A 27,980-nucleotide genomic window follows, 5' to 3' on the forward strand; every position below is an offset into this window, starting at 1 on the left:
TTTTGTTCGTCAACGTTTTCATAAACCTTCCTTTACGGAAAAAACGAATGCGCAGGTCCTTTTCATCTCTTCCTGCGACCCTTTGATACAATTTTTCCTTTTAATCAAATGCAGAAAATGAAGTTTTCATAGATTTTTTGTCACAACTTCAACGGACGGGACAACTTGTCACGGAATAATTGACGTTGTGGAAAATGTGTCTTTCGTGATCACGCAAAAGGCCGAATTTGGAGCCGCCATTTTGGAGCATACATGATCAACCCATAGCCGGCGGGTCAAATGCGGCCCTCGGACTTATTTATGTGTGACCCGGAACCTCAAACCCCTAATTTTGCCAAAAGTCAGCAAAACGGTACATTTTTAGAAACTTTTTTCACTTAAATAGACCCACGCCACAGTTCGAATCACTGAAGTGACCAGCGACACAACTTCAGAGCACTCAAACGGCCCGCGAACATTTCTGGATAACGCAACCAAAGGACTTTAGCGGCCCGCAACACATTTACAGATCACTTAAGTTGCTCGCGATTCGTTTTTTAAACCAATAAAAGGGCTCGTATTATCTAAAAGGTTGAGCACTCTTGCTTTAGAGCAGGCATATTCAACCTGTTGCTTGTGAGCACCACAGTGCTTTCTGAACAGGGCCGACGCCAGGCATGAGGCGACGAGGAAACCGCCTAGGGCGGCATGTTTATAGGGGCGGCATTTTTTACAACAGATTTGTTATGACGGTATTTTCACTCGGCGCGAATGCGAGCCGATCTTCCCGTTAATAAGTCTCGCCATAGAGAACAAGAGGCCTACACAACGATACAATTATTCAATCATTACAATTCACTCATAGTTAGAACATTTATGGCAAATGGAAGCACTACACGCAACAAGCATTACACAGAAACCAACTTTACGTCAGATTCACAGGAGTGCAATAGCTGCTCCAATTGCGCCAAACTGCGCCAACGCGCCGAATCCCTGCGCATTTGCGCCAATTCTTGTTTGTGGTTCGCGGAGGTACCGCTAATGCACTGTAGTGCGTCAAATATCCGGAATTTAGGATAAAGAAGCATGAAAATTTTGTTCACGGGACGCGTTCTTTCCGAGCCAGGGAAAAAGATACGGGGGGGGAGGGGACTTCCATTTTTTTCACTTCCCACAATCACGTTATCTCGTGACTTTGGAAAGTAGTTCTACTACCTTGAAGTATAAAGTCCTATACTGTTATTGGTATAACCCGCGGGCTATCAAAGTCTCTGAATGAATATGCCGAATTTTCCGATTTTGGGGACAGGTTTTCCTCCAGCGGGTTACATACTAAAAATAACGGTAATTTCGCGGCTTCCGACCTACGTTCAAAGACAGCATATCTACGACGTAAATTCGCTTTATTTTTCAAAAGATCGCACACGAGCCTTTGCGAAGAATCGAAAAAAGGGGTTTGGTTTACTCGTTTAAATTACCAAAATTTCTCGAAGATCGTTGGGAAAAAACGTGATCTGTAAAAACTCCAGCTAAAATATCCATAGTTTTGTCATCTAGCCACTATGCGGTCGTGTGGTTATCGTCGGCGGTTGTCGATCGTAACAATTTCACATCGAGAAAATCCGGATTTGGTGAGAGAGAGAGAGGCGCCTCGAGGAAAAAAATCTCTACCCGCGCGGAATCTGTTTTTGGCGCTACTGACCACGTTTTTTTTAGCAGACAAAGCTTTTTTTTCTCCCTTTCAACTCCATTTGGCGCCCCTCCTAGAGCGGCGCCCAATATGGCCGCATGGTCCGCCACTGCATTGGTGGGGGAGGGTCATGCTTTTAACAATAGTCAAAGGAAGGAGTCTGTACTAGGAGCATGCTCATTTTACATAACTTCTGTGAGATACCTTTTTTATATTAATGTCCTACCTTTCCAAAACATGTTGTTGGAGAGAATGAAATGTTTGCACCCTCTTCTTCTTGTTTTTCGCACTTCCTCTCGTGCATTGCTGGGATGGTACATTTTACTCCCTCACGTATTGCTGGGATGTTGCTTAACATTGCATCCCGAACAGAACGTGTGCGGTGAATGGATTGCACTACAATGCAAAGAATTGCAAGAAGTGAAATCAGTTCAGTAGATAGTTTGATATTGGGTAGACATACACTGCTCAAAACAATTAGGGGAGCACATGGTTTTAACAAAATTACGCAAAGATGTATACCGATAAGTAACATAAAATGAATCATCCATAATTTAAAGCCTAGCAGGAAACGGAAGAAGAAAACTTCATATGCAAATCAAAGTTCATGACGTCAAAAACCAGAAAAAGGAGATAAGGACAGAAATCGGGATGTTGCAGAAACGTCTGTTTTACTGCCGTAACTGTGAAATTCGATTGCGCAGTATTTTTCTTTTGAGACAAGGTGACTTGAGGATGTCTCAACAACGTGATTTACCGGAATCCATGGCATGGCGTGTTATAGGCAGACTGGAATCCGGGCAAACACAACGTAGTGTCGCGGACGCTGTTGGAGTCGCCAGAAGTGTTGTTGCAAGGCTGTGGAATCGATTCCAAGAAACAGGAAATGTTAGACGTCGACCAGGGCAAGGTCGGCCACGCGCCACTACAGCAACTGATGACCGGTATATACGGTTAACAGCCCGTCGAAACAGAACAGAGAATGCTACGCAACTGCAAAGACGGTTGCTCTTGGCAACAGGACGAAGGGTGTCCAGCCAAACAGTACGTAATCGGCTTCATGAGGAAGGGCACTATGCACGTAGGCCAATGGTCTGCATTCCGAATGACCCCACGCCACCGTGCGGCCCGAAGAAGATGGGCTGCTGAACATCGAGATTGGGAGCAACATGATTGGAGCCAAGTGCTGTTTACAGACGAGTCCCGATTCAGTCTGGAGTGTGACACCCGACGTGTTCTGGTATGGAGGGACAGGGGCACTCGAAATAACCCCGCATTCGTTCGTGAAAGGTCACAATACAGACGAGCTGGTTGGATGGTATGGGGTGGAATCAGCATAGGCGGACGTACGGACCTGCATATCATTCGGAATGGCACTTTGGCCGTCCGAAGGTATGCAGACGAGATACTGCGACCTCATGTCATCCCTTACGCTGGAGCCATTGGAGATTCCTTTGTTTTCCAGGATGATAATGCCCGACCGCATAGAGCTCGTCTGGTGGAGAATATGCTTGAAGCTGAAACAATACAGCGTATGGAATGGCCAGCGTGCTCTCCTGACCTGAATCCAATCGAACATGTTTGGCACATGCTCGGACGACGCATTGCTGCGCGACCAAGGCCGCCTGTTACTGTCCGAGACTTGCAGATTGCACTTCTTGAGGAGTGGAACAGTATTCCCCAAAGTCTGATCGATAACCTCATCGCATCCATTGCAAACAGGTGTGCAGCAGTCTTAGCTGTTCGAGGAGACCACACGCCCTGTTAAAACTCTTTTTATCGTTTACATATAACCAAATTGTTGCCCTAAATCATCTTTTCATGTTTTTTCAATATTTTCAAAGAATTAAAGCTTAATTCCACATTTTTTTACGTCTTTTTTCTGTATTGCGCATTGATACGCGTGTACTATCCATTGTATGCCAATACGTGGCTGTCTCACACGGTTTTCTTCACTTTTTTGCTTGCTCCCCTAATTGTTTTGAGCAGTGTATATATTCAAACTTTGTAACCTTGCAAACAGTCCGAAGTTCAATTCTTTTAGAAAGAGCACAATATACATCAAAACCTTATTAAGTGATCGAAATCAAGTTTTGCAAAATTGTGTAAAGAAAAATCGAGACTATGTAAATGGTCTCGGAATTCAAGACTGGAATAGTATCATCCTGATTATTTTTAGTCTGTTATCTGCTCGTAGAGACCCAACGGTCCAGAAGTCACTAACAGGTCTGGTAGTAAGCTCCTGTCTCTGTCGGGCCCCGCCAGTTGTGGTTGACTCGCCTTCTGAAATTAAGCCTCAATAAAAATACGAATGGGCTCTCTTTCGACTCAGTCTTGCCAGGCTTCTTGGAACACGGCACAACGTTTGGCGTCAGACACACGGAACTAGAGACGACCGATGCACGTCACGATTCCCGCCGGAAGCCTATGCTTTGGAAGGATCCTTCGATCGGCCAAAGCCTTCACCTCCCACGACGGGCCAGAAGGAGTCGAGATAATTGACCACATGCATATCAAGGATCGAACGATGGCTAACCTCTGTATCCAGACCGCCGCTTCGGCAACCACGTTCACCGATAAATGCAAAGGGGCATCTTTTCGAACCCACGGTTTTTCACCTGACGTTGTACCCAGGTTCCAATCCCCCAGAATCCTCTTTGAGGATAACTTTATCGAAAGGTAGAGTGAAAGCCTCCTAGAAGTAGTAGTATCTAGGAGGCTTTGGTAGAGTGAGCCAACTATATAGGAATATGAATAAAAATGATATAGGAATAAATATATATAAAAAATATAATAAAAATACAACGCCACAACAGGCAAATTGCCCAACGAGGTGGCTGCCCTAACACTGTGTGCCACATGTCACTCAAGGGGTCTCTAAATGTGCCACAGATCTCTTAAGTGTTCTGGAACGGTTGAGGGTCGATTAAGAGATCTCAATGCGTCACAGGCTGCTTAAATGCTCTGGAATTGTGCCATGGGTCACCTAAGCGATCTGTAAAAGTGCTGCTTAGTTCATTTTTACAAAATTAGGTTATGGCGGGCAGGTGCTCACATCAGATAACCCCCAGTTCCACATTTGGTCCAGCGGCCAAGGATTTATCATATATGGCTAAGAGGGTGGATTGCAATCAATTTCTTAAAAATAAATTTTGAGTTCTTAACCTTCAAACAGCATTGAAACTAACAGAAATTGATTATAACACACACGTAAAGGTATTTCCTTTCGAAAAAAATTAAAAATTTTTTGATCGTTGGGGGGGGCCTGCGTACGTCCCTAATTCCACCAATGTGTATATGTGTATTAGGAGGCAGATGAAATTTTGCTGACAAAAATGGGGTCAAAAATGGCTAAAAATTTTCTGACGTAATAATTGAACTGCCCCTTTACAGATTTAAACTAGGGATTATCGCCAGTTAACACATTTATGAAATTTAATCAAACTTAGCAAAATGGTATGTGATTATGCTAACTCACCGGATTTATCACATCTCTAACATATACAGGGTTAGTGAGAAATAAGTTCCCACTCTCTGAAGCATGTTGTTCTGCTTCAAACGAGACAAAATTTGTACTACAAGTAATTCAATCAATGCTCTTATTAAATAGTACGGAAATCTGCCAATAGGTGGCGCCAAGAACACATTGAATGAACTTGCATATGTAAATATAAAGCACAAACTGCTCAAAATGTCCCCCTTAATTTTGAAGAATGTACTCTAGTTGCACAGGGCAGCATTCAGTGTCACGTTCAGCCGTGGAAAATATTTTATTTAAAGCCTGTTCAGAAATAAAGGGGTCATATTGAGCAGTTTTAGTGTGCTACATGTTACACATTCATATGCATGAGCATATTCAAATAAATTTTTATACTTTAATAACTTACAAAAAATGAATTTATCTTACACAAATTTAATCTCATTTGGAGCAGTAGAATGCACTCCAGAGCTCTGAAAAAGGGGAACTAAAATAAAGGGGATCTCTGAAATGGGGAACTAATTTCTCACTACCCCTGTATATTTCATGACTATCAACTAAAAGATTGAACTTTTCAAAATGTGATTTTTCTTCCCTCACCAACTTACATAAGATATGTTTGTTGAAAACACAAACTGGATGGCCATCAATGATATCACTGGAACATGTCATAATGTTTATTAAACTGAAATTTTACAAAACAGAAAACACAAATGAAAGTCATTTACTTTGTACAGAGTGCAAAAAAATGATTTGAACGATGATCAAATTTTTAAAAAAAAAAGCAGTAAAAAATTCTATGTGCACATGAGTACAGATAATACATATCTTCTCGCAACACACTGTTCTCTTCTTGAAGCTCAAAAGATTGGCACGTGTGAAAAACATGACGATTCCACCTATTCCAGAAGAATAAAAAGGTTTTTTTCACTCGTAATGACTCAAACTTCTGCAATTCAAAACTTATATAATACACTGGTTAAAATATTATAGCAGTATGGTATAGTTGATCCTGCTTATAACATTCCTACTTAGAAAGTTACCCAGCTTAATACAAGTAAAATTTTCATGGTCCCAACTTAATTTTTAAATTTACTTCACAAATTCAAACATGTAATACACAAATTTAGACATGTTACATGAAAACGAACATATAATACACAAAAAATATGTACACACATATTACAAATATACACTTTGTAGCCTCAAGGGACTGAAAAGTCCTTCCTTATTTTTTTTCGCAATAGCATTATTATATTAGATATATGTGTTCAAATGTATTTTTGTTTATGTATGCATCTAAGTTGCTTATCCTGAAGATCAATATAATAATCCTATATCATTTCTCTTTTTATTATACTCTTTACTTGTAATCAGTTCAATAATTGTTTTTATATACTCTTTCAATACATTCAGCTAAATGGCTTTGTAATCTATGCGTCTAAGGAAGTAAAGAATCATGTGATTTATGTTTTTATTGTTATTAAATTGCTTTCCAGCGTGAAAATTGAATACTTTAGGGGCAATGTAGGAAAAGCTTTTTTATATAATGTTTTATTTTTTTTTTGGTTTTGGCACTTGATAAACTGGATTACATCTGTTTGTAGTTCTATTTTGATTTTTTGTTGAGTAATTTTAATTTGTGAAAATTTGATAACTGTACAAAAAGTTTTGTCGCAAAGTTAGAGTATGGCATTGTATTTTGGAATTATCGATTAATATTTGAGATCTTATTCTGTTATATATACAGTAGACTCTCTAACTCGACACCCGAAAAGTATCGACAAACATGTCGCCTTAAGCGGATGTCGAGTTAGCGGGGTTTCACTCTAAATTTCTGTCCGATCGTTTTTGTGTTACGTAATTATATACATTCTAACGATTGCATTAAATAAAATGCTAATTCTCATTAATTTTAATTCTGGGTTGTTTCAAAATAGAATCAAAGCATATAAAAAAAATTTACCTCATGAAAAATAATCAAGTACATTTGCTTGTTTTTCTTTTCAAAGAGAAAACAATGTTTTCTACACTATTCAATTTATACCGTGATTGTTCGGTTTTTTCCTGACTGTGTAGGAAGTGACGTATCACATCTAGAGTTTTTTGTGCATCATGGAAAGATAGGGCAGATACTTCTTCATCTGAATGTTGATTCTATTTCTTCAAAACACGAAGCACTTGCTTTGGGTGATTGATTCTAGAATACAGTCGTCCTCTAACAGTCCTGAAGTTACAAGATCAGAGTCAGTACTCACAAATTCATTGTCGATACAATCACCCATAGTGCTATTTATGCTTTCTCCACACTTAATTTGGGAGGAATTTTCGGAGAAATAGTTGTTTTCCAAAGACTCAGAACAAAAACCAACATGACGGAAGCAGTTCCGAATCGTGGCACTCATGCCCGAGTTCCAATATCAAAATTCACAATAGATACGATTTTTATCCCTATTGGATGTTGAAATTGTCCACATCCAATAGGGATCACACCATACTTTAGGGATCATCAACACTTCTTTTGGCCATGAAAAGAATGAAAGGCCTGTCCTGGAAATGCCACTAAAATGATAGGCCAGCCAAGAGGCTTCAAACATTCATTCTTCACATGCACATCCCCCCACCCCCACAGCGCAAAAAGGGACCCATCATATAGAACAAAAAAAACAAAGGATTATCAAAGTATCCACGGACAACGTCAAAAAATTTTTAGAATAGGAAATTGTAAAAACCAGTCGTAGTAAAAGGACAAAAATTGTAGACAACTTAAGCGGAGTTAAGCCAAACATGGGTCGAGTTAGAGAGTTTCCCCTTCATTGAAATTAGTATTGGGCCAACCAAGGGAATAATAGATGTTGAGTTATCCAGATAGTCGAATTATCGTGTCGAGTTACAGAGAGTCTACTGTATTATCTAATTTCCGAATATTCTTGTAATATGCTCCTCCCCAGGCACTGATTGCATATAATTGATTACATCCATGCACACACACACACAAAATTAATCTTTTAAAAAATTTTCATCAATTAAGTTTTTCATTTTGTAAATAATCACTGCATATTTTCTAATCTTTTTTATTAAAATACCATATAGTGGGTGTTGCATATAAGATAATTCTGTTTTGTGATACCCAAATAATTGTACTCCCAAAATGATATCTATTTCTTGGCAATGGCAGTGATTGTTCTCCAGGCACTCACAATAATTATGTTGTATTCTTAGGTGTATGTTTGTGTTATAATTTGTTTCTTCTCTTCATAATAGATGAATTTTGTTTTTTGAGTGTTAAGTTTTAATTTATGTTTAATTAACCAGATATTAATTATTTGTTAGATCATCTTTTCTAATTAAATTTGCAGTATCAGTATCATATGTGAAAGTTATAATTTTTCCACTTAATTTCAAGTTACATAAATCATTTATATATATTAAAAATATAGAACCCAGAACAGAACCCTGAGGTACCCCTTTTTTCCACTTCTTGAAAGATTTCTTTTTGAATAATAACTGCTTGTTTCCTGTTGCAATAGTACGATTTAAACCATTCAAGTATGACTCCTCTCGCTCCTTTTCAAAAATAGTTTATTTGTTAAAATGTCCAAATCGAACGCTCTTTTCAAATCTAGGAAAACAGTTATGGAACATTTATTATTGTTGAATCCATTGTTTAAACAGTTAGATCAAGAATCGCCATTTCTGTATTTTTATTTTTTTTAATCAATATTGGTTAGTTGAGAAAATTTTGTCTATTCAGGAAATCAAGAAGCTGGCTTTTATACATTTTTCAATTATTTTTTAGAAGACTGGAAGTATTGGTCTAATTTTTCAAATCATTACTATCTCCAGCTTTATATATGGAATGGACTAGAGAGTATTTCAAATCATGGTAGAATATTCCATTCCATACAGAATGATCGATTCAAAATTTTTATTGTACCCAAGTGGTATTTTGCAATTATTTTAATAATTTTAGGGTCAATTCATCATAACCACCTGCTTTATTTTCCTTTAAATCCCTCTCTTACATGCTTTAATTTTTCTTGATTTATATCAGTATAAAACATGGAATTGATCGAATTGTTCATAGCATTATTTTGTTCCATACAATGGGTGCAAAAATTTTTTTCATTAGCATTTAAATTCCTCATAATAAAGTCATTATTGAATTTAATGGCCAAATCCATTGGATCTTGAAAGTTTGGAAGTACTTTATGTCCTATATTTTTGTTTAAAATATTTTAATTTATGTATTTCTATTGCATGCTTTTATCTTTTCCAATTTCTTTAAAATTGTTTTTTAATATACTCTTTAATATACATCAATTTGTTTATTTAAAGTTCTTAGGAAAATTAAAAAATTGTCAAAATTTGTTCTTAAGCTTTGGATATTCAAAACCAGAAAAGTGCTTCATTTCCTGCCTTAGAAATACTGAGAATTTTCCTTCTTTAATTTCCTCTACGGGCTCTCTCTCTGTCGGGGAGTCGAACCCGGGTTCGACTCCCGGTAGAGGCAGAGATGAGTTTTTTCCTTCCTTAAAAAATCAACATCTCAAATAATAAATATCTTCACAACATCCAGTCTTCTGTATATCTTGTATTAACAAGTGGAGAGCGACATTCATGTCATAAAGAAATTTTATTTTCTGGTGTTAAAAAAAATTTCAAAATATATATATATATATATAAATGTTCATTAATATATATTCTGACATTCTGAAAATCTGGATTCAATTTTTCAGCTGTGATATGTTGCTTTTTGGCATTTTGTATCCAAATGCTCTTTCATTTTTCTTTTTGAAATAGCTCTATAATAGGCTTTGGTTTGTTGTTGCTTCTCGTGGGAACCTGGTGTGCACTCTCTATTTCGGTTGTTTCTTGAATCTTCAAATGTTCCCTTTACCGATTCTACTATTTAAAAAATATTTTTATTTCTTATTTCTGGAATTACATTGATTTCTATAATGTTTTTCTTGTGTGTGTGTGTGCGAACGTGATTCTTGTTTCCAAATCATTCATTCTGTATTTCGGTTCTGTTACCTCCTGCTTTAGATGCATATTTTCGATCCTTATTTCTTCATTTTCTTTATTCACCTTGTGACGATCTCCGATCCGAGATCGCACAACGATCCTAGATTGTACATCTCCCGGGGAGTGACGTCATCTTCCTCACGTAGACGTATGTTTTTCGGCTACGTCACTGCACTAGTGCGGAGAGAATTTCTTCCTAGTATGCAAATAAGCCTAGATGGCGCTTGGAGCACTTTAACTTGTATAAGAAGGTGTAGCTCCTTCTTACTGGCGCGTTTTGTGATTTGTTTGCGGGTGAGCACTGCTGCTGTGCTAAGAGTTCTCCATCTTTGGAAGCGATCTGCCAAATCATTGCTGAGGTCTCTGTAAAATAATGGATTGAACTTTCCCCTTCACTGAGGGTCACCTCCACCAGAAGTTACCTATGCCGAGTTGTCTAATACTCTTCTCAATCTGCTACGCTGGGCCAACCTACCGTTCTTGAATGCTCTTGCTTCATCATCGTCTGATGAACTAAATCCAGCATTGGGAGTCTACGCATCCATCACCACCGACTGGAACCTACGGACTCGTTGCCGCCGGTCGTTCACTGCCACCCATCGGTACCCACAGACTTGTCGCCGACCGGGATACTACGGACTCGTTGCCGAACGTTCTTCTCTGAGAACCAGATTCTACGATCGTTCGTCGCTGCCTATCGGCCCCTACGACCTCGTCGCTGCTAATCGGGTTCTAGAGTTTCTTCGTTATTAACCGGTCCCTACGGACTCGTTACTACCTGTGAAGAGGATTGAATGTTTGTGGACTTATCTCGACCCCTTCGAATTCCCCGACTCGTGAAGGTGATTAACTTTTCAGTTTAGTATTCTTTGTTAGAAAACCTAATAAATTATTTATTCATTGTCAATGTGTCTTTGCCTGGTCACTTGCAGCGATGCATACAAAAACCCTTAATGCAAAGAAAACGTTGTAACCTGTGTTCCACTAGTTCCCTCATATTTTCTATTTTTCTTCCAAAGTCTTTCTATTTGTTTAAAATTAAATTCTATTGCCCTTTACTACTTCTTGAATTTCTGTTGTAAGGTGATTCTGCTTTTGAATTACTTTATTTATGGCTAATTGAAAAAAAAGACTTCTTCCATCTCATTTTTAAATTTTCTGATACTTTCCATCCCTTCATAATATTCACAAGCTGGTAGTATGCATGTGTTTACATTTTACAAATGGGCTATTGCCAACTCCAATTCCTTCCTTCTCATTAAGGTTTTCCTGTTTACGTTTTTCCGTGATGGTTTTTTTGAAAAACATTATAAGCTGGAGAACCCCATGGTATATTCCCGATTCTCATAAAACTCTATAAAAGTTCTGATATTTATATGAAGACACCTGTTAGAGAAGCACAAATTTATTTCATGGCTGGCGGGACAGCTGTTCACAATCGCAGCAATATAGTCATGTGGACATCATATTATCATATCGCAAGGACCCACCTTAATCCTCACAGTGAAAACAATACTGGTTGGCTATTTATGTTGTCAGAATTATGCATGTTCTAGCAACATAAATATATTAGGGCCTCACATACTTTCAGAACATGAATTCTGATGTGCACAGAATTGTGAATTGCTAGAAATTCTGCAGAGGAATTTGTATACATATACCAATTTTGACCTGAACGTGGCCGCTGTGGTGGCCAAGTGGTCAGTCACTGATTCGCATCACGAGGTCCTGGGTTTGAACCCCACCATTGCTACTTGTGGTCGGCTGAAGTTGGTTTTCTGTGGTTCCCAACTTCGAGGTGCGAATTAGAGCCGATCTCCCCTTTAAAAAGTCTCATCTCGCCAAAGAGAGAAACATGCCTATAAATAATACAGTGCAAATATTCAATCATTACACTTCACTTCTGAAATATAGATGGCAGCACTAAAAAAAAATCAGACATCATGAAATACCCACTCAGACTGTTAGGTACACACACTTACACTTCCAGTACAACTCACTTGGTAGTAAATTGCCCATCGCAATAGACCTGAGTTGTGCTGGTTTAAAAGAAAGACCTGAAAGTCATGAAAATAGTGCATGTCTCGCCCATGGACTGAAAGGTTACGTACTCCTACTCAGACATAATTTTGTTAACATTTATAAAGTGCAATTTATGGTGTCACAACCAAATCCAAAACCTCAGAGATATTACAAGATCTTTGAATACATCTGGAACAACCAAATAAAATTAATCAAAATATTCAGGTGCAAATGCTCACTTTTAATCAGATGCCAATACGCCGACTTGGAGCAAGAGTTCTCTTTCCATACAAATTTTATACATCTCCATCCTCCGAATCATCGACAGTTGTCTTTAAAAGAAGAATTAGAAAAAAAATATTATATAAAGAAAATTAACAATATCATTTGACACAATGTCTGATCTATTTCTGCCATCAAAATAAAATTAGTAACTTCTATTTTTTTTTAATTACATTAAAATGCTATAGGGAAAATCGCTGTACCTTGACCATAGAAAACACTTTAAAAAGTTTTAACAGTATCACATTCCGGCTGATGTTTCTGAAATGCAAGAGATTGGAATTGCATAACCTCACAACCGAATGTTGTTTCAGCTCTTTGTTTGTGACCTTGACAAATTTTGCAAGTAGGCAAGTTTACTATTAACAAAATTGTGGGCTTGTTTTTCTCTCTATTTGAAACATTGCAAGTTTAGCGAAATATATTTAGCAATTAGACACGCCAACATTAGCATGAAGTGTCTCAGTAGTGATGAATGCTGAGCTTTCCCATGGGGGGAGGGGGTGTGCACAACATAATCATAGTTGTAAAAAATACTAATAAAAAAATCAAAAACCTACTGAAAAAGGGCTAATATTGCAAGGTTGCAGAGTCTTTTAATAACTCATTATTCTATCAATACTATGCAATCCCACCTTGCATATGCCCTTATGGGTTGTACATACAGACCACTGGAGACCCCAGAACCTGGCCATTTTCTTCACATCAGAGCTCCTACAGTACATAAGCAAAACATTCTTTTTGAAACAAGTTCTGCATGCTGGATAGAACGCTATTGGCACCATCAGTGCAAATGAGGCCTGGTTCAGACTAGCCGTGCTGAACCATTTATAAACCTAATTTTAGCTCACAGTGAAAGATGATTTTGATGGAAAACAGGTTTTTGTATGTTTGGGCATCAAGTGGAAAGGCGAGTCTGGACCCAGTTTTACAGAATGCCTTCTATCCACAGACAAAACAGATCAGCACAGGTAAAATACAGTGAAACCTCTCATAGTGAACATCTCTCATTTATGGGGCTCTTTTTGAATTCCACAACTGACTGCAACCTATTAACGGACAATCCCTGTCAGCAGACGTAATTTTCGGTCCCATGGGTGTGTCCGTTATAAAAACTTTCAATTTTTCCTCACTAATCTAAATTCGCTGTCGATTGGCAGTCCTTGTGGATTTCATAGATAAAGAACTGCTTTTTCCAGACATGAAGACCAGTGATAAATCACAGGTTGGGGGGGGGGGGGTGCACTTCGGAAGACAGAATTCACATATTCAGATTTCCTGACTTAAAAGTGCTGATATTAGACTCTTATTTGCTGCTCATTGTCATGATTTAACATCGGCCTCGATCGTGAGCTAGCCCATTGTCACAACATGCTTATCAATGACGAACGATGCGCCACTTTGATCACCGACCTTTTTGTGGTCCTAGTTTGTCTTTTCTTGAACTTTCACGTATGTACACGAATTTATAATTACAATAAAGATCGACACAATTTAAAACAACAACAAACATTAGCAAAATACCGCAACAAACTCCAGAATTTTTTTGGAAGAAAAAAGATATATACAAATTTGAAGAAAATATGATTTTCATAGTATTGAAAGTATTTCCCATGGCACCTTAGTTGAGTGTGGTAGTCCACAGAGACTGAGGACAATTCGTAGCAGTTGGCAACTCTATATGTATTTATAATCTATTCAGTTCTCCGATACCAAGTGCTCAATCATACCAAGCACTGTGAATAAAGTCATTAATATTTTTCTCAAATGGTGGAACACTGTAGCTTGGAATAGTATAAAACTTGAAATTTCTCTAGTTTTTACTTTGGATAACTCAACTTACACTTTTAATACTTTTTGGAATGAATACTCAATAACTGTTGGATTCTGCTTAGTTCCGACCGGCAATGTGATAAGATACACAAACCGCCTTCAACCATATTGGGCGAGATCATTCTTCTTTTAATGAGATATGTTTGATTGAACGTACTCTAATTATGCAAGCTGAATTAGTATAGTCTAAAAAGATTTAATTGCATTGTTTAATGTTAACTGTACTGTTTTGACAATAAATGTTTTGACTTGAAATTCAACTTTTCTTTCTGCTACCTGTCAACTTATCTGGTAATCCAGGACAGTATCATTTAACACGCTACAGGGTATAGACACCCCTTTCCAATAGCACAAAAAGGCGTTCTTAAATAATCAATCCCCACAACAGGAAAGTACACCAGTTTATGAGCCAGAAGCGCTAGCAGTCCTCCATATCTGGCCAGCAGAATAAAAATGGTTGTGCAACAAATGCCAGCTTGATCAACATATGATAGTCATTGAATAATTTTCTCTAGAAATTTATTTTTACTGTCTTAGAAAATGCCCGACAAGAAAATATGATTTATTTCTAATTTTTGATGAAATGTGTTTAGAATAAATTTATGTGCAATTTTCAATGCTATAAAAAATTTCACTTTTGAACATAATTGGTTTTGAAGAAATTTGCTTTAGTTAAATATCAATTTTTTTCATTTTAGGGTTTTTGTGTTTTTGGGCCATTTTTATTTTTAGAGCATTTGAGTATTTCAGTTTTTTTTGAAAGATTTTTTTAGGTCAACAACATCTGAGCCTTGTTTGTTAATATGAAAATCCTGTTTTTTTCCCCCTAGTAAGATGGAAATCTCTAACTCTTCCAAATTAGAAAACTGGTGACCCCTAAATTTTTTGACACGCCGTATTATGCACAGGAATATAATTCGATATTTATAGAAGAGATGGTAAACATTGAGTCTTTTACCATGCAGGGAAAAATTCAATTCAGGATAGAAATTTTCGTGATGCAAAACCTTCAGTGACAAATTGATCTCAAGGTATAACTCAACCAGGGTTCGTGCTGCTGATCGCCATTGCGCCAAATCACGATGAAATATTTCATTGAGCAAATAAATAAAGGATCGAGTTCACCAAATCGCAAGTGTCCATTCAGCCAGTGGTTGAATCAACTATTTGACACAGTGGTTTTGTAATTCACATTTTATGACGTGCCAATTTTGATAAGGCTCCTTATCATTTGGCTACAACTTTTTTCATCCGATTAGCCAAATTGCTATAATTGACAAAAAGTCAGGGGGAACCCTGAACTCAACCCATAGCATATGCTTCTACTATGATTATACACTTGCTTGACAAGCATGATAAACTAAGCAAAAAATAATAATGATTAAATTATCCATTTATGTTGAACAACTCACTCTCACAACATCGAGGAACTCTCGAGTAGATTCAATAAAACTGAGCAGGGCATCATTTTCTGCTTGAAGCACAGTGAGTTGATCTTGTAGCTACAAAAAGAAAAAGTGTGATAGTTCAAAAGCAGGTGATAATGATTGAGAAATGAAAAAGATTAACATAACTTATGTACTGATGAACATTCGGACAAATGAAATAAAAAAAAATATTTTTTCTCATAGAAATTTCTTGATCTCACTTTGGATGAATGTAAAAACACACACATTATTGCAAGAGAAGAAAAAATCTGGAATTCTTACCGATTCATTTTCCTTCAGTGTTTCATTTAAAGCTGCCTGGCGTTGCTCCGCTAATTCTTTCCAATAATGCTCGGGCGTATCATCTGAAATATATAAAAACATACAAATATAAACACAAAAGCCACCTCAGACAAATTGCCCAACGTGGTAGCTGATAAAAGATGTCTATAAAAAATATGGATGACAAATACAGTAACCCAATATAAACCTAAAATTACAAGAACTAAGGATTTTTTTTGGTTTTTAATATATTATACTCAGCCATAATTTCAGAGGATTTTATATAAATATACAAAAAAATCCAGGGACCCAGGTTATTAAATTAATTGGATTTTGCGAATATAATCCAGGTTTTCGAATGAAAGTGAGTCCTTCTCAAAAAAATTAAAGTATGGTCTGTGGCACTGCTGTCTTAACATATGGGCCCAGCCGAGCCCTCACAAAAATGAGATCCGGTTGAAATTTTCTAGAATTTGCAAGGTAGGGCCTCCGAAAAACCACTTGGCCCAGGAGCCCATGATGCTCTAAAGACGGCCTTGGTTGGTGGTCCCTTCTATAATTCACTGGTATCCCCGTAAATGAAATAAATAATTCATTTCTAAAAACATGTTCAATACAAAAATTGAAAATATTTTCAAATATTTTTGTAGAAAATTCAAATGTTGAAAAAAAAATCTGTTAATTCAAAATTCTTTAAGTGTTAGCGACCCAAAATTTCTGTGGAAGAAATCCTTGTGCTCCCCCCCCCCCCAAAGGCAGATTCTGCATACACACAAAGCGATTTTCACAATCCGAAACAATGGCCGCATAGCGGCTAGATGACAAAACTGGATATTCAAGGCAGAGTTTTTACAGAATCATTTTTCTTTCCTCACAGCAATCTGAATTTTTTTTTTTTTCTTTTTGAATAATTTGAACAGGCACTCCATGATTTTTCAATAAATGCACATTTACAATCTTGTAGGATCAAAGTGAATTTACACTGTATAGATAATGTCTTTGAAAGCCAGTTGATAGCTGTGAAAATACCGAAATTTCTGGTATGTAACCCGTTGGTAAAATAAATCTCAGAAATTCGAAAATTTGGTATTTGGCCCTCCTCCTTCAGGGACGCAACTAGATATCACTTATCTTATTCATCAACCACCTGCAGATTTTTTCAACACAATACAGTATAGGAAAATGCTTCATTTGTACTTCAAAGTAGTAAAACTACTTTTCAAGGTCACACAATCATGATAGGTGATAAAAAAAGTTTGTTTTTCCCAATGTTATTTTTCTTCTTGGAACTAGGAAAGAATGAGAACCAAATTTTTTTATGAGTATTTGACACGTTATAGTGCATCAGCAGCACCCCTGAAGGGTGATATCAAAAGGCTTTTGGGTAAATCAGATGCATCGCCACCTATGTGATGCCAATGCAACTGGCAAACATCATGGATAGGATAAGCCCAAGCTCAGGTGGAAGTGTATGTGTGCGCCTAGATAATTCCTCTGCCTTGTAAATCACCCTCAATTCAAGTTCTTTAAATAAGGTTCCCAAAAAACCCTCACAAAGTGAGAGTGAAAAATGAAATCAAAATTAAATTATGTATCCATCTCGAACTACATGTTATTTTTCCTCTCCAACAAAATTTTCTGTAGAGAAAAAAAATCACCTGGTTACTTACCTGTCACCAAATACGCAAGATCTGAACTAATTGAAACATTTTCTGATTGGTCTGGTTGATCAGAAGGTAGACTAGGAAATTCTATTGTAGACTGCACAAGACTATCATTCTTTACAGACGATTTCTTTGATTTTGACTTGTTCGTTTTTGAAGATTTGCTTTTTGTCTTCACAGATTTAATCTTTGCTGCTTTCAGCGAGTTCTCATTTTTTGAGTTTCTGTTCTTTGTTGCTGTTGCAGCTTTTGGAATGACATTTTCTCTAAGTGCACTACTAGAAACAATTTCTCCTCGTTTCCGTTGAGAACGTCTAGCGACCTTTGGACTACCTTCACAATCTGGCATGTTCTGGCAAAACTTTTTGTCGGCATCCACCTTTGAAACAGTTGTTGAAATAACAGGCAAATTTTTCTGAAATAAAAATTTATTTATTCCAACTTTTTCAGTTTCAAGAAAATCAGTTCAAGTTAACACAAGAAAAAAAGACAGCGTAAATCAGTTTTCTTTTTCAAAGTCGGCATAACTAGATAAACTAAAGAGAAGATGCCATAGGGCTGACCGGAGCAGGTTTACACACTTTAAACTATTGTTTTTCTACTTTAATCTATTACACAAATTCTCATTTTTATTACTATCTAGCTAATACCCGGCGACGTTGCCCGCCCCGCAAAAAATGTATATATGTATAGCTTATTAATATTATTTCTTAATCAAAAAAATTCTGCATCAAGTAAGAAAAAATTACTTTTATTTTTTATTATTTTAATTAAAATTTCAGGCAGTCGCTTGTTTTTGGATACACAATATTTTTGTTTGTCCATCTGATGTGAAAATGTACAAATTTTTGGGATTACCAACACGCGAACAGGCGACGAAAAGCTGTCCGTGTGAAAAACAGGGCTCAAGTAGGTCGATACCTGCCATTGCTAACGACAGGCCTTGCGCTTTGTTGATTGCCATGGCAAAAGCTAAATGAATCGGGAACTGTAATCACTTGAAAATGAATGGCATTTCTTCAGTGATAATTGGGATACGTGGAATGAAGACGTCTTCTCCTTTGGCACATCCAGTTAGAATCGTTGCTTCGATGATGTAATTGTGCAATTTCTTCACGCAGAGTCTGTTGCAATTGCAGAGTCTCGGTGTCTCCAAATTTCTTAAAAACATTATAGTTGCTCCGACTTTGAGGGTCAAGTTGTGTGGTGGCACTCCCGGAATATCCAAAGAGTTCAGAAATTTACACTGGCATTTTTCGATGCCAGAATCGCTTTCTCACAAAGCCACTCATGGTTTTGGTGATTTTGTTGAATGATTGGGAAGACTTTGCCTGCAAGTTCTTGAACTGAGTTTATATATATAAAAACTGGCAAAATCCATTTGGGAACGTTATCAGTCCAGTGCTTGGGTCTACGAGAATTCTTCCATTGCCAAGTTTGATCAACTGATGTGAAAATGATAGCAGTGCTGAGTCATTTTGCAGTTGAACTCGCATGTTGGTGGATAATGATAATTTTTTAGCTTTGTGCCAGAGTGTTGATGTCCTAACAAACTCGAGGCGACCACCGATAGACAGAACCTTCACTTCCAACCCATCTCACCAATGGCAGTAAATTGCAATGTAGCGATATGGCCAGAGTTGGTGTTTGGTGAAGTAGAGTGCTGATGATTTGAGGCAAGCATTGAGTTCATCAGCTGGCGTAGAACATTTTTATTCCCTGTTTTATCGTCGTAGTTGTTGTTCTCTGTTGTCAGTGACGTCAGATGTCCAGCTTCTGCAGCGAATATTATTCAAACTCCTTTTAAGCACTTTTTAAATTGAAACTATACCTCAACGATGGGTGGTTGATGAGATAAAGGCCACATTAGCACTTACAGGACACCCTGTATACATGCAAGCAAAGATATATGGCGCTTCCAGGGTTTTCTTCAATTACTGGGAGGATTGGAAAAGTGACAAAGCGTTATAAAGGAATAAACTGTTATAATAACAGAATTAAAAATGTGACAAACCATTGTAAAGGCATATATACACGTTGGAAACCACGGTAACCAAAGTAAAGGTTCCGAAAGTAATTGTTAAGGCCCCAAAACCATTGTTGCCCGGCAGTTTTTCGCCCCTTTCGGGCATTTGCCCAGCTCTGACGAACTTTTAAAGTAGCCTACGGTTCAATCCCGGACTTGTTTGGTATATATGCAAAATCTGGCGACGATCGGTCTAAAACTGTAGATTTGTATAAAGAGCATACATACATACTTTCACATTTATATGTAAGATTAGGCCTTAAGATATATGGTGCATAATTTTATATGTAACTTAAATTATTCAATATTTTAATTTCTTTAATTTTTTTAAATTAAATTATTTTTTTACCATGATCTCACCTGTGTAAATTTGCCCCATGACCGGGGCAAGATTACATAAAGCCAGGGGTACATTTACACACTACTGAAAATGATGAAATATGAGGCTTACTGTGAATAAAATACAACAAATTAATCCCAAGGGAACCTAGTTTATTTCAAAAGTACATAGTGCAATTACAAAATTAATTATGGTGAATCCTCATCTGTTTTGAATTCGCTCTCACAATTTATACGAAAAAAAAAAGTTTGAATTCCCTGGGGTACAATGCCCCCAATGCCACCTCGTATATTGGGGGCATTGTACCCACTGTTCGCCAGGTCTTGAATTTTTGTATGGTCTTAAACAGTAAATGCAGTTTTATCATCATGCTCTTCATCAGAGTCAAATGTTTCATTGGTTTTTTGGTTCTTTTTGCACTCAACATTTCCTACTTGCTCATTTGCTTCGACATTTCCTTCCTACACTGCGAGGTCATCCTGACACCGTTCCAGAAGACACCACACCAGGTGTTGGTTCCAACTCCATAGCCTCCGCAGTCTTCATTGTCGCCTCCAAAGTATCCGTAGATCCTGGCTCTGCCTTCACATCATCTGAAGGTCCAGGCTCCTCGTCCAAGCTCTTAGCAGACACTGGTTCCGGTACCAAAGTTTTAAAGACTTCCCTGGTCATGGTGCTGAGGGAACTGTCAGCGTCCCATCTTTCAAAACATTGGCACCTTCTTCTGGGACATTGATTTTTTTACAATAATCAGAAAGTGTCTTGAAATTGAAACCAAAAGCAGCAGCTGCCTTTCTCAGAGATTGCCCACTTCTTATATTTTCGACTGCCATCTTCATCATATCTGGGTAAATATTTTGACTTCTATTAGTTTCCCTTTTATAATTTCAAACCATTGTTAATCTGAAAAAAAAAAAACTACAATGATTAAAACTAACAACAGTAGGCATATAGCATATTATTACAAAGAGGGCAGGTTTATACAAACACAGGTCAGATTTACACTGTGTAAATCTGCCCCATGTGCTATGTGTAAACCAAACCATGTGTTACCCCATCACAATTTTTTGTTATAATTCAACACATCAGATTTATTCATATAAGTCAAATGATCAATTAAATAGCTTAAAATAACCGCAAAATAACAATCTAAAGGATAATCCATAATAAGTTCAGGATAATCGATAATAAGAGTGCAAGCTCTATTAAAGCCAATAAATAAGGGTAAAAATTACTTATCTGGTAAAAAATCAGTAAAAGTTGTCCACTTCACTGCCCGCTCTAGTGACGGACTCCAGACTGGCGTGAGTACAAATAGCATTCGGGGTAATTCTCCTGCCCCGACTGGTAGCATGCTCTGACAAACGGTATGTGAACTATAAGTCGTGTGTAAAAATGCCCCAGGCTACCCTATAATTAAAAGTTGTGCCAAATTGGGTAAAAAAAAGATATATGTGGAAATGCGGAATCAAACATTTTCAATAACAAAATAAAGCTACTGCGATAAACTCTTAAATGCATGATTTTTTTTACAACAGAACTTTTTCACTGCTAATACAGATTCTTAAAGTAATGTTTTCAGCATACAGCCTCAAAAATTACCCATAAAATAAATGCATTGAATATATCCCAAATATATAACTACAGTAAAAACTTCGTAAGTCGTCATTCAAGTTTTCTGGAAATTGTGATGGCTTAAGTAAAGTATCGTCAGTTTCAAGTGCAATACTGAAAAAATCGCATAAATGCAAAACATTAACGCGCCCATTGAAATTACAATAATATTTATAGATTACAAAGGAAAAAACAAAGTAACCTTTACTTTGTTATTGAGTTTTACAGTATTAACTTATGATATTTGTCCAAATTGGTGGGGGGGGGGGGACCTTTAGCAAATACTCCACTTGCCCATGCCAAAATTAGGTCCAGCTAGAACCGTCCTTAATGCTTCAAGAATGTTTGGTGTTTTAATTGGCAAATGAACTTCCTCAGTTTTAATACACAAGGCTTTTATGGTCGCTTCTAAACATATGACAATGATGTTACCAAGCTTTTTCTTTAAAGGGAGCCATACATAAATCACTATGTTCCTCTCTCTCAAACATTTCCAGTGAGGAGTTAACTGAAATTATTGAAGAGTAAACAAGGGTTTAACAAGAATTTCATGTGAAAGGATGACATTACTCTCCACTATACATATGAAGGTTTTCAACAACTGTTGCAAAGATGAATTTTTGAAAAAAGACAATTCATCTTCGCAACAGCCAGTTATTAAAAACCTTTGTATGTAAAGCGGAGAGGGACATCATCCTTTTATAAGTTGCCATCTGGTGGCAGCATCAGCAGTTGTAAGCTTGGCCTGAGTCAGGTACAGCCATCCATGTACTGTCCCTTTCAGTGCACACAAACTCCAAGGAAAGATTGAGAGCAACAGTCAGTTGTTAAACCTTCGTTCATAAGAATTTCATGCATTCGCATGTCAAATTTGTCGTAAGGATGCTCCTCTTTTGATGATGGGTACAAGGTTTGGGTTTTTGACATCTAAAACTTTCGAAAAGCGTCAAAAACCTAAATGAATGCCTTTTGATGTTTTGAATAGAATAGGTGTACAACATGATGAAAAACTTACTTTTTTGCATATCACAATGTTTTATTTTAAAACATTAATTTATTAAAATAATTAAAACAAAATATTAATTAAAATTTTGAATTCTTCAACATAAGAGCCTAGAACATATAAAATATAATTTTATGGTTTATTTATCTAAGCTACTCATTACCTGTGTTCAATTTGCTAAGTGGAATAGAGCTGCTTATTCAAAATATGTATGATAGGGCATCAGGGTTAGGTTTTTGACCCCAGAAACTAACTCGGTATCAAAACTATCAAAATCTTACTGTCAATGATGTCAAATAGTTTTTGGTAACTTGATAGATATGTTAAATAACAAAACACTTACTTTTATTTAGATTAAAGGGTTTTATATTCAGAATTATAATTACTGAGGAAAAATATCTATTTTGATATTTTAAATTTTCTGATCTGCCCAAAATTTTATTCCATATAAAAATTCTCATGCAGCATCTGTTAATGCACTAATTAAACTCATTTATTTTCACCTAAAAATTTCTTAGATCAGAGTGTATAAATTCACAGTACTTTAAAGAGTATTTTCAACCAAAGCAGAGCTGACAAGACTTGGTACCCAAAGCATTTGTTTTGCACGTTTGAATACAGCTTCAACTGGAAAACCATTGCATTATAAATGCTAGTAAATGTACCATATCATAGTGCAAAAGTGAGAATAAACCAAGTTTGACGTATAAAAGCTAGCATTGCGAAATTAAATGACATTTTAGTCCTACAATTTAATATTTTGATCGCTAGATATATTTCAATGTTATGCGCAATAAGAGTATTGTTTTAAGTATAAGTGGTTATCTAGATCAGTGGTTCTCAACCTTTTTTTGTCCATGGCCCCCCTTTCAACCATTTCTCATTCTTGTGGCCCCCTTGCGAACATGAATAATTTTCAACTCCCCCTTCCTTTCTCCCCCCCCCCCCCGTTTTCCCATTAGAAGATAATTATTCAAAAATTGTCTGAAGTGTAAATATTTTTGAATTTAATTTGATTAATTTTTAATTTATGAAAATAACGAAAAAGCAAAATAAACATAATAGAATAAATCCCTTGGGGTCACAAAGTGTCTGTATCATCGTAATGTTACTTTTTGTGAAGTTTATTGTTTTGTGTTTTCTCAGTTTGATTTGTATGTTTTATGTGTAGTGTCGTCAGTCCAATTAAAAAAAAAATATTTTCAATCAATGTAAACTCTGCGCTTGAAGACGGCACAATGTCATCAAGTTACTGTACTGGATGAAATTTTTATTATTTCCAAATTAGTTTTTTTTGTGTAAAAGATTATGGTTTCATTGAGAAATGCCAGTTCTAGCTTCCAAAATACGCATTCTTATAATGATAAAAATCGCAAAAAGTGGTAGCAATCAGTTTTGTTAATTTTATTCTCTTCGTGTGGATAAAAGTAGTAATGAGGGAGTAGCCACACAAATGAATCACAATTGAAAAGTTCAACCTTCCACATCGTTTTCAACAATAATACATGGATCAAGGATATAGGTTCATGTTGTAGCCCTACTATGAATTTTAAAAAATGAACTAAAATACGTGTGAAATTTTTTAAAATATTTGTTTGAACCATTCATTCCAGAGAAATCATGTACGCAGTGACAAAATTGTTCATGTGAACATAATAACGATTCATTATCAGGATTTCAAGCCCATCGGAAAATATAAATAATCAGATTTTCAAATAAGAAAATTATCAGTTTGTTGATTTCGATACGGTGAAAATCTGATATTTCATTGGATCACAAGCTACCTTCAAGTGGCTTTTTGGTTCATAATGTGACCGCGCTCTCGCAGGCAAACCAAGCAACGTGCTAGTTGGCTTAAACATAACACAATATTTCACATAACTGTCCGTACTATATTTAATATACAGGGCGCATAGGTAACTGGGCATATGTCATTTTTTACTGACGAACCATTGGTCCTAGAGGCATACGTCCAGTTGGAAAAAGTACCCGAATAATGTGTAGTACTCAGATATTTGATTCATGTTGTCAGGGGTAACATAGTTATTAAAATAAAAATGTTAACTTTTTATACGGACACCCTGTGCCCCAAAACCCAATTGGAAAGTTGTTTCCCGGTCTCCCACAAAAAAATTCAACGTGTCTAAGTTCATATTTTCACTGAGATATTCGAAGAAAGTTGGAAAAAAACAGCATTAAATGAGGATAAACCATTTTACCCGCATTTAATGCTGTTTTTTTCCCAAATTTCCTCATTTTTTCGAATTCGTATATCTAGGTGAATATTGCACTTAGAAAAGTGAAATTATTTTAGTTGGCATCGGGAAAGACAGAGCAACAACTTCTTAATTGGGTTCTTTGGCACACGGGGACGGTACAAAAAGTTGTTTTTATTTTATTTTATAGCTATACAACCCCTTACAACATGAATGACATATCTGAGTTGGGCACGTGATTTGGATACTTTTTCTAGTTGGGTATGTCTTTAAGACTAATGGCTCACCAGTAAAGTGTCATACGCCCTGTTACCCATGCAGCCTCCAAAACATGTAAAAGAATAGTTTGAGACGAAATACAGTCAACACTCATTTTAACAAATACCATTATAACGGGGAAAATATCGTTTTAACGAAAACTTTTCTAATCCCTCGGATAGATTCACATAGGAACAATAAAAAAATCTGGAATTCCTTTGTAACGAAATTTCGTTATTACGAAGGGATTTCTCGGGTCTCTTGGAGTTCCGGTCTAATGGGGTTTGACCAAAGCGTATTAATAAAGGGTCTTTAATATGCTTTGAGTTTCCCCCCAAAAAAAATCTGACATTTTTGCACTAAAGTAATTGAACTTCGGCAATTTGATCTGAAAACAGTCCTTTTTATAATGATTAAGTCCTTTTTATTTTTATAAATTTAGGAAGGAAACAAAAGGAAGAAAGGGTGGGGAGAAAAAGAAAAATGGCCAAGACGGGCTCGGTTGTGCGTAAATGCCTCGAAATTCCACTCGAGCTTACATGCCGCCCGGGTGCAAAGCCTCATGTGCCGCCCCTACTGGCGACTCTGCCAGGAGGCTGATAGGGCTTCGGTGAAGGGCACCTGGAGATAAACCTATTTTTTTTTTCCAGAAGAAAGCCGCACATCGTTTACAGTGCAAAATGTGCGTGACCATACGTCCCGCTTTTGAAGTAAAACATTTTTTTTGGTCTTTGGTAAAATAATTCTAGAACAAAAAACATTCTTAATAAATGCCAGATAACTTAATCTGTGAAAGAGCAATTATTTTTGTGAGCAATCATCACTTATCCTGTAAAGATTATATTTAACGGGGTAATTTTTATTAAGAAAATTTTTTCAAAGGTGTTTCTGGTATTCCAGGGGCCGGACAAGTGAAAAACCAAATTTTTCCTTTGCCTTCATTTGACTATTGTGGATCAAATTCTGAGTGAGGGTATGGACCTCTAGGCTGGGATCTTTTGCAGGCCTCCTCCCAGTCAGATTTCTCACGGCCCCTTCTATACTTAATTTATAGCCTGAAAAAGCCAAAAAATTACGAGAATTATCCCGGGCTCTTGTGGGGGCCATGGGTGAGGGAACCAAAATGCACACATGGCTTTTGTAATAGAGTACAGGGATGGCGCTTGGCCATGCGACCCATTGCGGCCACATGGGGCACCGCTTAAGAGGATGCTAAATCCGGGGTGAATGGGTAAAAAAAAATTCCATTGGCCAAAAAAAACCAAACTGTCGGCTCTGGAGGGGCGCAAAATCCGAAATGAAGGGCCGAAAAAAATGTTTTGTTAGGAATTGTTTGGATAAATTGTGTGGGAGGGGCATGACCTTCTAAGGGTAGGGCTGACCGGGCTCCAGCTCTTGGCCCAGGACAAAATCCTTATAACTTTTCTTTTTTCACTCTATAAATTAACTGTAGAAGGGGCCCCGTGGAATATCGGGCATGGGCCCCACGAAAGATTCCCTGATGCAGGAGGTAGGGGCTATGGAGGGAGCAATAGGTAGGAGGCGCAAAAAATAAGTCCCACACGGGTACAGATTTTGTCGTGAATTTTTACTGTGTTAAATTTTGTTGTCTTAAGTAAAGTCTACGCTGCCGCCCCTTACAACCTGCTGCCCGGGTGCGCCGCACCTCTTGCACCCTCGCTTAAACTGCCCCTGTCCCAATACATTATCACAGCAATGTAGTTCTAAAACATTAAATTTCGCGGGTATTTTTCCTCATGTATGATTTGGTCTCTTGGAGTTCGTTATAACTGAGTTCGACTTTATTTCTTTTCAGCAGAGGCAATGGATTGGCAACCCCCCCCCCCCCCTCAAAGTTAATAAAAAATACCCCAGAGCAATCATTCTCTATTCGATTTTTATAAATATATTCCCCATCAGACCACTCAGTGCTGGCTGAAGATAGCTTCGTGCTAAACTAGATGGCTATCCGTCTGTAATTGCATGAAAACGATGGGTTTTTTTACAATTTAGCTTTCACCCATCTACTTCTTGGATTAAATTTACTACCAGCACTCAAAAAAATACCAATGAATGGTCAATAAATCTTTGTCTGTCAGCCCTCTTTGAATGAAAAGTCTGAACACACACAATTTTCTGTCTTTACAGTTATTCCATTTTGCTTAAACCTCTTCCATAGTTTGCATCAGGGCCTACTACCACCCCCAAGTCTTAAACCCACCGAGATTACATGCAACGCTTTTTTTATTTCCTTCCTCATGTTAATGTTACTTGAATGGGGAAAAATTACGAAAAAGATATTCTATGCATTTTGTTTGAAATTAAATTTTTTTTGTCAGAGTGACTAAAAAAAATTTAATGTCACAAATTTCTTCGTGGCCCCCGTATCAGTAGCCGTGGCTCCCCTTTTGCAAGATTTTCATCCGTGGCCCCCCTGGAATATCCTAGGGCCCCCCCCCCCGGGGCCATATGGCCCCCGGTTGAGAACCACTGATCTAGATAACTTAATAACCAAAATCAACATTACATTAAAGGCGACGGCAATGAGAAGATGTAAATTTCATTTTTTAAGACATGAACATTTTATTTACACACACGGACAAATTATAAGCGACATCCATACTCTACGACGAAATACAATCAACTCACTAAAACGCTCGAAAACTCTCTGGCGATCCGTTGCTAGGTTACCATCCATCGCAAGGCGAAAAACGTGACATCGTGACGTCACAGAGCATCGTTTATGATCGGTCACTACACACTCCCCCCCCCTAGTGTCAACGAAATTTGTGATCGAATATCTGTCGGGGAAGTGGACGTGACGACCGGAGCGAGTCA

General features: G+C 37.2%; 1 protein-coding gene across 1 annotated transcript in view; it reads right to left on the reverse strand.

Annotated features, from left to right (window-relative positions):
- Positions 1–5,797: 5,797 nt before the first annotated feature.
- LOC149068552 (uncharacterized) overlaps positions 5,798–27,980 on the reverse strand; it is a 29,942-nt gene continuing 7,759 nt past the window's right edge. Inside the window, exons 3-7 of the mRNA XM_089251080.1 lie at positions 17,692–18,100; positions 16,022–16,104; positions 15,725–15,814; positions 12,437–12,529; positions 5,798–6,046 (exon numbers count right to left, since the gene is read on the reverse strand). Coding sequence (XP_089107206.1) covers positions 12,494–12,529; positions 15,725–15,814; positions 16,022–16,104; positions 17,692–18,100 — 618 coding nt within the window. The 3' untranslated portion in view covers positions 5,798–6,046; positions 12,437–12,493. The remainder of the gene's footprint in view (positions 6,047–12,436; positions 12,530–15,724; positions 15,815–16,021; positions 16,105–17,691; positions 18,101–27,980) is intronic.

The sequence above is a fragment of the Pholcus phalangioides genome, unplaced genomic scaffold (assembly GCF_987345545.1).
Source record: "Pholcus phalangioides strain wild (caught in Gottingen) unplaced genomic scaffold, Ppha-v1.0 ptg000024l_1, whole genome shotgun sequence".
In the NCBI taxonomy this organism is placed as follows: Eukaryota; Metazoa; Arthropoda; class Arachnida; order Araneae; family Pholcidae; genus Pholcus; species Pholcus phalangioides.